The 14725-nt window shown below is 37.4% G+C and overlaps 1 protein-coding gene across 1 annotated transcript in view; it reads left to right on the forward strand.

The window, feature by feature from the left end:
- LOC101978322 (cytochrome P450 2C18) overlaps nt 1-2846 on the forward strand; it is a 32506-nt gene extending 29660 nt beyond the window's left edge. The window contains exons 8-9 of the mRNA XM_005335308.3: nt 376-517; nt 2372-2846. Of these exons, the coding sequence (XP_005335365.2) occupies nt 376-517; nt 2372-2553 (324 nt within the window). The 3' untranslated portion in view covers nt 2554-2846. The remainder of the gene's footprint in view (nt 1-375; nt 518-2371) is intronic.
- Nucleotides 2847-14725: the final 11879 nt, after the last annotated feature.

Below are 14725 nucleotides of genomic sequence, written 5' to 3' on the forward strand. Positions count from 1 at the left end.
TAAACAATATCCTGGATATTTTAAGAGCCAAAAATGACCTATTTTAAAGCATAATCCTACTCAATATGTGTGAAAACTAAAGTGACAAAATAGAGTGTTGAGTAGGAGCAGACACCAGCATCCAAGTTTGATGTTAAGGAGAACAAAAGGTTTGGTGCTCAAGTACTTCAAATGCCATTGGGGACAATTTAGCAATGTCATAGGCACTGTCCTTAAACTCATGCATTTTATTATTTGATGCCTAACTAAGAAATATCAGTGGTCTTCTTTGGACAAGGGTTTCTTATCATAACATTTGGACTAAGTAAAGTCCAACATTTCCTGTAGCTCCATGACTTCTTTAAAACTTGGTTTATCCGTGACTGTTTATTGCAGGGTACAACCATAATAACATCACTGACATCTGTGCTGCATGACAACAAAGAATTCCCCAACCCAGAGAAGTTTGACCCTGGTCATTTCCTGGATGAGAGAGGCAAATTCAAGAAGAGTGATTACTTCATACCTTTCTCAGCAGGTAATAGAAATGTATTTGCATTGGTGCTTCAGGGGGAAAAAACACCTTCATGGGATCAGTTAAACTCACATAATGCTTATTTTGAGGGCTGGTAGAATTGTTCTTTGATCAGGAATAAAACTCCTAGTGCCATGCATTGTGCAAGATCAAGCTACAACATCATTACTGGGTTGGACTACTGGGGCTTTGGGAAAATTGACTAGATCTTCCAAAGTAAGAAAGCTACAATGAGGGTAGATTGAATCATGCCTCAAAATACAACACTGCACTCCCAGAACTCTTCTTAGAAGATTAAATTCATCTCCACTATCCTCATCTTCCCTGTAAAAAGAACCTAACTCCACAACTTTGGTAAGTATATTTCATGTGGTGCCTCTCATTTTCCCCCTGAGCTCTAGGTATGATAAGTATCTACAGCATGCCATGGGCCACCAAAAGGGTCCCACACTTCAGTTAGCCAAGCATATGAATAAATAGATTACTGTAATGCAATATGACTAATCCCGTGGGAGAGAGCAAAAAAGGATTGGTTGTTCATGATGGCAGAGGGAGAAAATGCCTCTTTCCTGTTTACTCATAGCACACAGTGAGGCATAAAATAGATTGAGTGACATTCAAACAAATAAAAGAAAGGACATTAGAGTTGCCTTGTAAGAGGCAAAGAAAATAGACTGAAGAGAGACACAGCATTTTAAGGGAGATAATGAATCATAGTACTAGGATATTTGCTCTTGAAGAAGGATGCCAGAATTTTGTGACTGGAAAATGAGGGTCAGCAAACCTTGGGATTACTATTCTATGAACTATGTCCATTTTCCCAAAGCCCCTAGTTCAACCCAGTAATGATGTTGTAGCCTGATTTTACACAGTGCATGAACACTGCGAGTTTCATTCCTGATCATGTGCTGATTATTCTTTAAGGACACCAGTGCCCCTTGATCTCCCTGCATCTAGTTACTCCTTTGGATATGGTGCCTTTCACACCTTATGAGTGTAATACTGAGTTTCTGGCATATCATTGCCTAAATTCATTCTTTGGCTCTTCAGCTTGCTTTTAGGTCTGGCAATGTAGATACGAATATGACAAAGATTGAGCCCTGCCTTAATGGAACTCTTGTTTCAGAACACTAGAAAAATAGAAAGTAATTATTCAAATAATCTAGGCTTCATTGCTGAGTAAAGCCAAAGAAGATGAGAATCTACAACTGGGAGGAATCACAAAAAGTGCAAAAGAAAAAGAGCAGTTGATCTAGGATCTGAGAGATGTATGAAGTGCATCCTAGTCAAAAAGGAACAGCATGAGATATAGCATGAAATTGCATTGTATGTTTAAGGCTGATAAGAATATTCAGATCAGATGAAAGGGAGGAAAGACCATGGAACATCAGAGTGAAACAGGGAACATACTGAGCTTGTGTTTCTGGGAAAAGATTGACAGAAGCATGAACTGTCAAAAGAACAGTTTTAATGTCCACATGGTTAATAAAGTTCTTGCCATAGAGCTGATGCTCAATGAATATTGATTGAATGAAAAGTGCTGATAAATTATTTGGTGGATAACAGATGTGTTCATTCTTCTAATCAGCCATTCTTTATATTTAGTCTTTTTAAATTTTTATTTGTAAATGGACACAATAACTTTATTTTATTAATATATTTTTATGTGGTGCTGAGGATCAAACTGTGCTTCACATGTGCTAGGCAAATGCTCGACCACTCCACTACAATCCCAGCCCCATATTTACTCTTTTTACATCCATCTATCCATCCAATAACGACTCTGCATTTTTCTTGTGCCAGTCAAAAATACATTGTTCAAGGAGTATTAACTCTTTCTATCTTGGTTATTTTCAGGAAAACGTATTTGTGCAGGAGAAGGTCTGGCCCGCATGGAACTGTTCTTATTCCTGACCACCGTTTTACAGAACTTTCACCTGAAATCTGTGGTTGACCCAAAAGATATTGATACCACCCCAGTTTTCAATGGATTTGTCTCTGTTCCACCGGCATACCAAATCTGCTTCATTCCTGTCTGATGAAGAACAATCTGGCTGCTGCTGTGCTCTCATCTGGAATCTTCTCTTTGGCGCATGCTCCATCTCCTTCTCTGTCAGGCATGTCTTCTCTGACCTGCTTCTCACCATCCTATTTCTTTGAAATCCAGTGACCACCCAACCCCCATTGGAGAGAGTTTCCTCAGTTGTCACAAGGGCATGCTTCCTATTCACTTATTTATTATAAGACTTAAATGAGCCACTCTGTATTTCAATACTCTTGTGTATTATTACTGTGATATATCACTATTAAACCAAGGAAAACCTTTGGAAAATTATGTAAAGTAAAATAAGTCAGGCATAGGAAGATAAAGGCACATGGTTTCACTTTTGTGTGTAATATAAAGAATTCAGACTCTTAGAGTAGTGATAAGTAATGGTTACCACTTGGGAAGGGGTGACAGTGTGAATGGATGGGTAAAGAGGAGAATTTAGTTAAAGGTGCAATGTTTTAGGCAGAGAGGAGGAATGGGTTCTAATAATCTAGTGCAGAACATGGTGACTATGTTCACAATAACGTTGCATACTTCAAAATTCCTAAAGGGGAGATATTAGATATCCAGCCCATAAATAAAGGACAAATAGTTGAGATGATGATCATGTTAATAATCCTGATTTAATCACGCTACCAGGTATACATGTATCACAGTTTCACAATATACCTCCATAGTGCATGTGATCAGTACTTGTCAACAAAAAAACATATCGAACTAGATTAAAAATAAAAAGTGCAATTGAAAACTACATTGTATCCATTTTTAACATTCTTGATTGGCAAAAGAAAATATATCAATCAGGTATTGACAGAAGGAACAAGAGGTAGCCTTATATCTGATAATTCTCAATGATGCTACTCTTAGTATCTTACCAAAATTTATAATTTTCCCTTCACCACCACCTTCCCCATCATTGAACTTCTATTTCCCCTACCCTACTTTTGCCATTTGCTCTTTTTAAAAATTACTCTTTCTCATAAACATATGAGATAAATAGTATTTGTGTTATGCACTATTACTGCCTTAATAAATTACTACAAATATAATGAGTGAGAAACATGCATTAACTATCTTACAGTTCTGAAGTTCAATGATCCAATGCCATCTCCTCTGGGCTAAGATGATTCTGTCAGCTGAGATGGTTCCTTTTGAAGGCGCTAGGGGAGATCCATTACCCTATTTGTTTTCCTCCTGTACATTCTGCCAGCATCCCTTGGCTTCTGAGTCCTTTGTCACATCAATTGAACATCAGTCAACACATCTGCTCTCTCCTTATATCATCTCATTTTTCTTTTATACAAATCTTGCTGGACCTAGGTGTGGTGGTACACTCCTGTGGTCCTATTGGCTTGGGAGTCTGATGTGGAATGATTGCAAGTTCACAGCCAGCCTCAGAAATTTAGAGAGTACCCAAGCATCTTAGAGAGATCCTGTATCAAATAATACATAAAAAGTGCTGGGGATGTGGTTCAGTGGTTAAGCACATTTGAGTTCAATCTCTGGTAACTAACCCCCTGCAAACAAAAACCTTGATGATTGCATTGGACACACCTACATAATACAGTAGAATCTATCCATGTCATGACCCTTGACATAATCACACCTACAATGTCCCTTTTATCATGTAAAGTAAGAAATTTATGGATTCACAGGTTTCAAGGATTAAGATGTAGATATTTTGGGGGTGTGAGGTTATAACAAAGCCTAAGATACCATATTATATCCTACAACTATGAAGATAATTCAGACAAGGCTTTCTTAAGTATCTTGTTCTGGTTCACACATCAGAACAAGGAGGTGAACCCCAGGACAATCTGGCTTTAAAATAAAATTTTCTAATCAGTTGATTTTAATTCTTATTGGACTCAGCATCTTTTAGTTTTATGTCTTTATTGGTAGGTAATTGATATACAGTTAATAATTGTTAATATTTAATGGAAAGGTACTTTAAAAATAAAAAGTGCAGGGGCTGGGGATGTGGCTCAAGCGGTAACTTGCTCACCTGGTATGCGCGGGGTGATGGGTTCGATCCTCAGCACCACATTAAAAAATAATAATAATAATGATGTTGTGTGTCTGCCGAAAACTAAAAAATAAATATAAAAAATTCTCTCTCTCTCTCTCAAAAATAAAAATAAATAAAAAGTGCAAAGAAGTTTTCAGATTTCAAAGAAAACAAAATAAAACCCAATTTCACACCAAGGATCAAGATTCAGGAAAGACTGCAATTTCTCCAAAACATCACAGATTACTAGAATTTTTTAGAGATAGGCCTTAGTGATTTTTTTTAAGGTATTGGAGGTTGTTGGGATTACAGGCATGGAGCACTACACCCGGCTGCCTTGAAGATTCTAAGAGAAACTATTTAAAATCTAGAGACCTAAGTTCAGCCAATTTTCAACTAATTAATAAAGATATATCAGTAAATTGAATTCCTGTATTAGAGGTCTTCAGAGAAAGAGAGAGAATCAAATGATACTTATAGATAGATTGATGATAAATAGATGACAAGGAGTTTATTACAGAAATTGATTCACATGGTTGTGGATACTGAAAAGTCCCATTCTAGGTGATCTGCAGCCTGGAGAGCGAGTCTAAGGGCATGAGAATTGGCAGAGTCATGTTCTTGAAAACACCCCAAAATTATGCTATTGAATATCACTTAATCTAGTCAAGTGGATATCTAAAATTAACCATTGTATTTCTCATGAATTTTTTTGTGAGGGGGAGGGATATTCTTCCAGATGAGAGCAAAAGAAAACAAAAGACAAGAAGGATGCAAAAACAGAAGGTCCAAGAAGATGGTCAAAGGGAAAATCTCAGAGGATGTTTTAAAAGTTAGTCGTAAGAGAAGAGATGGGCTCTAGGGTTCCAGAACAATAAGAGAGAGAGAGAGAGAGAGAGAGAGAGAGAGAGAGAGAGAGAGAGAGAGAGAGAGAGAGAGAGAAAGGAGAGAGAGAGGTGTGTGTGTTAAAAGACTAGAAGTTGCTAACCCCTTCCTCTTTTTGTGTTGCTCACTGATCTGTCAGGTGGAGTGGCCTAAAACTGAAGCTGGTTGAGGTAGCTCTCAGCCTCCCTTCTCACCAGTACAAGGGAGGATGGAATGGGAAGTACTGTAGACTGAAGTTTTGTCTGGGCAGACAAGATTGAGGCATTCCAGGGGGGAGCTGCTGCAGAGCTTTATGAGGAGGAATCCAGCAGTGGAGACTTAAGTCTAATAAGGCCTCAGGGGTCTTGTTGGATGGTATCTGCTCTGGAGAGAGAGATTCGACCAACACACCCTGAGGACCTTGCAAATGCTGAGTTCTACTGAGAGTCTGGATGTCAGGGATCTCCCAAGAATTCTACTCACACAGCAGAGGAGCCAGTCCACACACTCTGCTACCCACAAATTCGAACTTGTCAGGCTTAGTCCCTGAGTGAATGCACCCTCCTGTTCAGTGTCCCTCCAGCTGGTCATGTGAGTTGTCAGATTCAAAGGGAAGATGAGTTAGATTTGCCTTTATTTTTCTGACTTAAATCCCCTTGGGCAAATCCTTATGAGTGTTTCACTCATGCTCTGCTAGGTACACTCTAGCCCACACCTGGGCACTTGTGGTAGCGGTATGGCAATGTTTGCCATGATCATCCAGGCTCCTGCAGCAGGGGGCTGCAGTGTGCCCTCTTCAGGGCGACTCCCAGCCTCAGCTTTCCATGGCCAGTTAAGAAATGCAGACAGCTTTTCAAATACCCGTTCGCTGTGAAGATTCTGGAGCAACAAAGTTTAGTCAACTTTTCTGATCCCCAGGATTTTCCATGCCAATTCGCACTGTGATTCTCTTTCTGTAACCCCTCTCCTTTGTGGTGACCTCTGCTGCGGCAGTATAATGTGACTCAGCTCCAAAGTACTCTTTGTAATTTGAAGTTCTATGCACCTAAACTCATAAGTCTCTAAGACACTCTGACCAATATTGAATTTTAGTTAAATCCCTCTCTTATGATTTAGATAATAGATGTGCCCCCAGGAGTGAGACACATTGCAAGAGGTGTAGATTGGGTAATGAAAGTCTTAACCCAATCAGTGCATTAATACCATGATAAGGATCAACTGGGTGTTAACTGTAGGCAGGTAGGGTGTGACTGGAGGAGTTTGGCCCTGAGGGTGAGGCTTTAGGGTGTATATTTTGTTCATATTCAGGAGAGTCTCTCTCTCTGTCTCTCTCTCTCTCATACACACACATACACACAGACACAGACACACACACACACACACACCCTTACAAACCATATATTATTTGCTGTGGTAAATATGCATAACATGTAAATTGAGTGACATGTATTTTGCATTATTGTGCAACTAGCACTAACAATCATCTCCAGAGATTTTTTTTCATTCTCCTAAACTAAAAGTCTATACCAATTAAACAACATCTCCTATTTCATTATTCCCCGAAAACTACCATTTTACTTTCAGTCCATGAATTTTATCCCAGGTATCTCACAAAAATAGGATCTTATTGGTTTGGTTGTGTTCAAGCTTCAACCATTTGGTAAAATGTGTCATTATAAATTAAGGCTGGGAAATATTCTATTGACTGTATTGGCCACATTTTGTGTATCCATTCTTCCATTGATACATATTTTGGAGTTTTCTTACCTTCAGCTATTTTGGGTAAACATGGATGTACAAATATCTATCTATTCCAGTGCATGCTTTCAATTGTTTTAGACAAATACCCTTAAATGGAGTTCTAGATCATATGGTAAGTTCTGCTTAATTTTTTATTTTTTGATCCATGTTATACAGAGACCTGAAGTTGGACCAAGGTGAAAACTTAGGACCTTCTTAGATCTATCCTGAACATTCATGGTGTTCTAATGTCCCAGGAGTAGGTCAGACATACTTGATGTCATTTATGAACAGCTCTGTTATGGTTTGTAAGTGAGGTGTCCCCCAATAGCTCATGTGTGGGTCAATGCAAGTAGCTCATGTGTGGGTCAATGTGGGTCAATGCATTTTAAAGGTAAAAATGTTTAAGTTATAATAGTTGTAACAGTGAATTAATCACCTGATGGATTAACTTAGTTGTAACTGAAGGCAGGTAGCTATGGCTGGAGGAAGTAGGGCATTGGGGTTTCCTTTGGTGTATATATTTGTATCTGGCAAGTAGATATTTCTCTTTGCTTCCTGATAATCATGTGAGCTGCTTCCCTCCACCGTACTCTTCTGCCATGATGTTCAACTTTTCATTGAGACTCAAGGAATGGACTGGCTGTCTATTGACTGATACTATTGAAATAATGAGCCTTCAAATAAAAATTTTCCACCTCTAACTTTACTCTTTTCAGTTCTTTGAGTCACAGAAGTGAAAATGCTGACTAAAACAAGTTAATTCATCATCTTTTTCTTTTAAGCTTCTTAGTTAACCTATTAATTTCTTCAACTGTTATTCATGATTCCAGTCATCCACAATGCTCAAAAATTGCCTCCAATTGTCTTCCACATATGGCTTTGGTACTAGGAAAGCTCAAAGTCCTGGCAATATACAAATAGCTCTACATGTGGGATCTTCAAGAGATCCACAAGATGAGTCAAATTATGACAAGGTTCTGGAACAGAGCTTTGAGGGAGCTCCAGCTCCATGCTGCTGCCTCCAGTGTCAGACCTCTGCTTTCACCGTGGGCTATCTCTTTTCAGTGCTCCACTACATGTGGAGGTGTAGAGAGGGAACAAGACAACAAGAGAACAAGACAATATCACTATTCTCACTAAGATATTTGCACTTTTGTTAAAAAACTCTTGAAATATTTCTGAAAACTTTGGCTAATTTCCAGAAGTCTGAAAAAAAGTTCAATTCATTGTGCTCTCATTGTTTCATGTTGAAAGGAATTTTCAGGAGTCTTTATCATTTTTTTACTGACATCCTCCAGTATACTATTACATAGAAGTAATAGAGTGGATAACTGCTGAGAGCCATTGCCAAGTAGGAATGACGCATCGAAATCCTTGCCAGCGTACCCCATGTTAAATGGACTTGCCTTGGAAATTTGCTGCGACCTTGCTTGTGTGTTTGAGAAAGGTGACCCTGCTCAATGATCAGGGTGGATCCAGGATTAGGGTGTATCCTGCAGGAAGTATCCCCCTTGGGTTTAGGGCATGACAATAGGAGTTTTAGGGAAGTTGGAGGTTGAAGATTATTCCTGCTGGGAGTAGGGCATGCCTGCTGCCTGAGTTCCCGGCTGATTCTCGGAGAGAAAGTATTTAGGACGTGAATTGTGCGGGAGATGTGGGATTGCCCCTGGACCTGTGTGGAGGCAGTGTGAGAGCAGGAATAAAGAATTGCTGTTTGAACCTACAAAGCTGTGTGGTGGCTCGTGATTCTGTGCCAAGCCGAGACATTGGCATTTGGCAGATAACCTTATTTATCTCAATTTTATGGGGAAAGAGTTCAATATTTCACCGTTAATAAAAAATATATTTTGTAAGATTTTGAAATTATCCTCTTTTAGAATATGGAGATCCCTCTTTTTCTTAGTTTATTGAAAGTAATTAATTTAACTAGGTTTTGAATATTACCTAAAGGGTGTTTTTAACATTTATTGAGGTGGTCACATGTTTGTCAGATGTTCTTCAATTATTGCTACACATTGTACTTTAAATTAGTGTAATGATAATCTGAGGCTCAGGATGACTTTACCTTTCTCCAGCCAGAAGTATGTGTTCAGGAAGCATTTTTAAGGGTAGATCAATGTAATTAGTGAATATAATTATTCAATCCAGGACTCTGGCCTTAAGGCCTGTCTTCAACTTCATGCCTATCTTTATCTTTGGATATAGACTTTCATGGTGACCTTTAGGCATCAACTGAGACCAAGGTATTTAGTTTGTTTTTCCTATTTGATAGGCTCTCAACTCCATATTTTTATTGTATTGCTCAGAATTTGACAAAAATGCTTTTTCAATTCTAAATCTCCTAAATGAAATGGTCAGTCTTTCAGCCTCTTACCTCCTGATTTTAAATCCACAATCATTTCAAATCTCATAAAATATCAAGCTTTCCAATGTGAATTTCCCAATCACTCTGTTTTCTTATTCCCACATTTGACATTGTTTCATGATCATAAATAAATATTCATTTGTGTGTGTGTGTGTGTGTGTGTGTGTGTGTGAGAGAGAGAGAGAGAGAGAGAGAGAGAGAGAGAGAGAGAGAGAGAGAGAGAGAGAGAAAGAGAGAGAATCACTGAAAGAGCAAGACATGGAAGTACACAATCAGTAACATAGATTAGACACTTTTCTTTCAAAATTTTGTGATCATTGTAATGAAATACTGTTTGCAGATAATAAGATTTTTTACTTGAGAAATCCATGAAAGTCAACCCATAAATTTACCAAAGAATTTTAATCCTCAGTATTTACAAAGGCTTGGACAAACTGTCCTTAGTTATACTGACAGTTTAAAAGTAAACATTTATGTAGTATTTAATGTGCTATGTTTCATTGTCTCTGAAAATAAAAGCTCATATACACTATAGTGCACCCATTTTATATCTAAAAAAACATCCAAAGAAGTCCATAAGTAAAAATATATATGTGCATATATATATATATATATATATATATATATATATATATATATATATAAACTCAGTTTTCTTTTTTTAGTTGTAGTTGGACACAATACCTTTATTTTATTTATTTATATGTGGTGCTGAAGATCAAACCCAGGGCCTCATACATGCTGGGTGAGTATTCTACCACTGAGCCACAACCCCAGCCCTGCACATAATCTTTTTATATTAACAATCCAAAAATAATCTAAATATCATCAAAGAGGTATACCTATATAAAAAAGAAAATATTTTTGGCAATTATGAAATAGCCAAACAATGGGGCATTATATATTACATTAATTTATACTACTTGTAAAAATATCTATGACATGTAATTATACAAATGTCATTTTCAAATCACAGATGTTTTGTATACACACATATGTATTTATTCCTGTTTGTCTGTGTTCAAATATCACCATATGTATATTTTCTCCTCTTTTCTGACTTGTCTTAGATTTATTTGTCTCTATGTGGGAGGTTGGGGCAGTCTAACCAGTAGAGGTATAAAGAAAGGGTATATTTGGACAAATTGGAAATTCAGATTGTACCTCATGCTATTCCCTCTTGCTGGAATGATATTTCCATGTTTTTCCCTGAATGCATACACATATACACACATTTACATATAAATACATAAATACATGTCACATTCACAATTATATTCTAATAACCATTGGAAAAGACAAAAAGTACATATGACTCTCAAGTGATTATTTCCCAGGAAATTTACATATGAGTTTGTAGTGGCATACCCTCCTCCACAGAAAATCTTAATTAATCTTCTCTAGAGACCCTCACCATAAATGTTCTTAGACTATCAGCAAGAATTTCTGCAACAGAGTTTTCAGGCAGAAGGAGGGAGGGTATGCTTATGCTTGTAGCACCAGATTGCTATAAGAAAGTAACCCAAGGCTTTCACAGAGGCATTTTCATTTCAAAGAAAAATAATCAGATTCTGAGGAGCTAACAGAGAAATGTCCTTGATTTTGTATCTAGGACTGGGTTCCACTGTTCTGAAAAAAAGTTGCTTTTGTGCAGACTTCTACCTATTGTGAGCCTCTGAGTTCCTCCCCCAACACACTGGGTATAAAGTTCTGAACCTCTCTGAACTTGGGGTTAAGAGGGATGATTTGATAGAGGCAAAATGCCCCCCTTTTGAATCTGGGTGTGGGCAATAAATCTGCTTCCTCCTCTTCTTCCATGTCTGGCCTCGTCTGGCCTACTTCAAGTTGGGCAAATTTCATATTTTTTTTAAATAATTGTAAAGTCATAGAATAATCTCTGATTGCTAATTTGGACTAAAACAAAATATTAAATTTATAAGGTGCTTTCTGTTTGGTAGGCACTGCAAGTTATATGTGATTTATGACCTTAGGACTATGTTACAAGAAGATTTTTATTGGATATACAACAGTAAGATTTCTTTCATGCAGACAAATTTGAACTGGATCTTGAACGGTGGGCAAAATTAATAGACAAAGAGCTCATGGATGGAATTCTTGCCATTAAGGGGTGCAGAATTATTGACATACTAGTCAGAAAAAAAATCCAGCAACAATGATGATAACAACAACAAAAAGCACTTGTTCAAATGACTGAAGGGTCTCCTTCAGAAATCTGGTAATCTTTCTTCAGACTGGCATGAAACAGAGCTCATAGAAGGGTGGTATAGAGCCTAGCCCAACTGCAGGTGGGGTGGTGTCAGTGTCTTTTGGATCCACCAGAGATTTCGAGGTAAAATACTGTAAAATATTGCTTAGGATTAAATACAACTCCATGCAGGACTAGTCCTCTCCCGCACAATCTCTGTTTACAAAAATGACAGATGAATTGATTATACATTTAATTCTAATTCCAAGTTATCAGATGGGAAGGATTAAAGAAATGTGGAATTGATGAATATATTAATAAATGGCTGATTAACCCATAGCTTGTATTCATGTATAGAATCTAGCTTCCTTCCTTCCTATTGCCTACCTTTTCCCTGGAAACTGACTTCTAGGGACTACGTTAAGCAAGGAGCCAGATCTTTTGAATTCAGAGAACTGGGTATTAAAAAGTTTAGAGTAATTATTCTTTCAGTCCCACCTCTTGAGCCACAGTTTCAGCAGTGCAGCAGTGACTGTATTCATCTATCAATACACACCTTTGCATTTTAGGCGTCCACTGTATCTTGGCTAAATATCTATTTGGCTTCCAATGACACCCACTGTCCCTTGCACCTTTCAACCTGGGATGGTAACATCTTCCTGTTGATGCTAGTCCCTAATCCTTTACTACACTTTGCCACTTCCCTTGTCCTGTGTACACCTCTGAAAAACAGCCTCCTCATTAAAATATTCAATTAACATGTTTGAGTGTGTGCCACCTGTTTCTTTCAAAGACCCTTACAAATTAAGAGAAAACACTTAAAGGTTACTTCCTTAAATTTTGTTTTCCTTACACTCTAACTGCTCTTCTTCTACCCCAGTAAGACCAGGCAGGAGCTCCTCTTATTGGCCTTGCACAGCAGCCTCTAGCATAGCATTGGTCAAGCTGCAGTTTTATTGCCTGTGAATTCTTCTTCCTCTCTCTTAGGAAACAGATTTGTTTCTTATTCACATTTGTATCCCTGGATCTCATTGTGGGATTGATACACATAAGATGATCAGTAATGCCATTGATTGAACTGGCTTTTCAGGGAATTGAGAAAATTCTTGGTAGAACTGGACTTCTAGTTGCTCCTGAGAATCTTTTCAGGGTCAGGAAGCAGAATCGATGGGTAGATCCTCCAAACCAGTGAGAAAAATACCTTAAAACCTGGACATTGGGAGTAGTGCCTCTGGCTTCAGAGAAATGGCCATGTGTACAGCCCAGAGGAGCCTCCACACAAAGCCCATCCTCATCTCACTTGTCCCCAGATGCACAGATGAAAACTAGCTTGCTTGCCTGATGAGAAAGCCATGAAGTAGTCACACTTCTTAAAGTTGTCACTTTCATCCAGAAAGTGATCAGGGTCAAACTTCTCTAGGCTGGGAAACTCTCTACCATCATGCAGGACAGAAGTCTTGAATGTCATTGTGTCTGTTACCTGATAGAAGGAGAAACAGATGAACTAGTTTATAAAGGAGTCATGGAACTTAAAAAGAATTAGACATTCCTCACCTAATCTCCTTGTTTTATAATAGAGGAGAGGGAGGCCCACACACAAAAAGAGAATTTATTTGCTCCATGTCACATAACAAAATAACAGTGAAGCCAAATATGTCTTAAACCATGTAATGCCTGGTCCAGGACACTGTGCATTGCCTGCAAGGCCATCCTAACCAGGGTGTAGTCTGACAGCAGCATTTGCTGTACAGAAGATCAAGGAAGCTCTATGAAGTGCATTGCTCTCGACCAACAAATTGCAGTATTGTCTCACAGAGCTGATGTCACTAAAAATTCAGCTAATTTTCTTTATTATTTTTTATTTTTTTTTAAATTTTACTTATATTTTTTATAGACTCAAGTATGATTTCTTCAAGTCTCAATTCCTTGAATGGCCGTGTTCTTGAAAAACCTTCAATTTCCTTGCAAGATGAGAAAGTGTAAGTATACACTCCTATTGCTATGTTCCTTTAAAAACTGTAACATCATCTTTGTAGAGAGCATTTCCAATTTCTAGGTTTTTCAAATATTTAGAGATATAATTTGCACATTCTCTTCCTTTTTAATATAGAATGACTGCTCTCAATGTTCTTCTGTGAACTGGGTTTTCCTACATAATATTATTCTCTTATGTTGTGTTTTATTTTCATTTATCTCTGAATATTTTCTAGTTTTCCTAGTGATTTCTTTTTTAACTTATTGGTTGTCCAAGAGTACGTCCTTTAACATCCACATTTCCTGCTGTTGTTGATTTGTATTTTCATTCCATTGTGATCAGAGAAGATACTTGGTAGGTATGACTTTAATATTTTAAAATCAATTGAGAATTATGCATGATCTACACATGGTTTATCCTGGAGAATATTCTTTGTGTATCTGAGTAGAATGTGGATTCTATAATTGTTAAGAAAAGTGTCCTGTTATGTGTTTGTTAGCTATAGTTGATATCTGATGCTGTTTAAATCTTCCATTTTCTCTTTGGTGTTTGTCCAGATGCTCTATTTCTTATTGAAAGTTGAGTGTTGGAATGCCCCACTTCTATTTTACAACTATTTGTCTCTTCATTTATCAATGCTTGCTTTTTACAATTTCAGGATCTTTTAATCTCTTGATTATTACACATACACTTATAAGGTATGTTGTACATAAATTCACCTCTTTTCTAATATAAAATATTCTCATTTCTAATATAAAATGTCTAATTTGTCTAATTTCATTTCAAATTTTGTTCTTTTTATATATAGATGACAGTAGAGTGTATTTTGACATTGTATATTCATGGAGTATAACTTATTCTATTTAGGATCCCATGCTTGTGGTTGTACATGATGTGGAGCTACACTGGTCATGTATACATATATAAACACAGGAAAGTTATGTCTGATTCATTGCACTGTTTTTCCTATTCCCATTCCACCTCTCTTCCCTTTATTTCC

Source organism: Ictidomys tridecemlineatus, chromosome 1 (assembly GCF_052094955.1).
Source record: "Ictidomys tridecemlineatus isolate mIctTri1 chromosome 1, mIctTri1.hap1, whole genome shotgun sequence".
Taxonomy (NCBI): Eukaryota; Metazoa; Chordata; class Mammalia; order Rodentia; family Sciuridae; genus Ictidomys; species Ictidomys tridecemlineatus.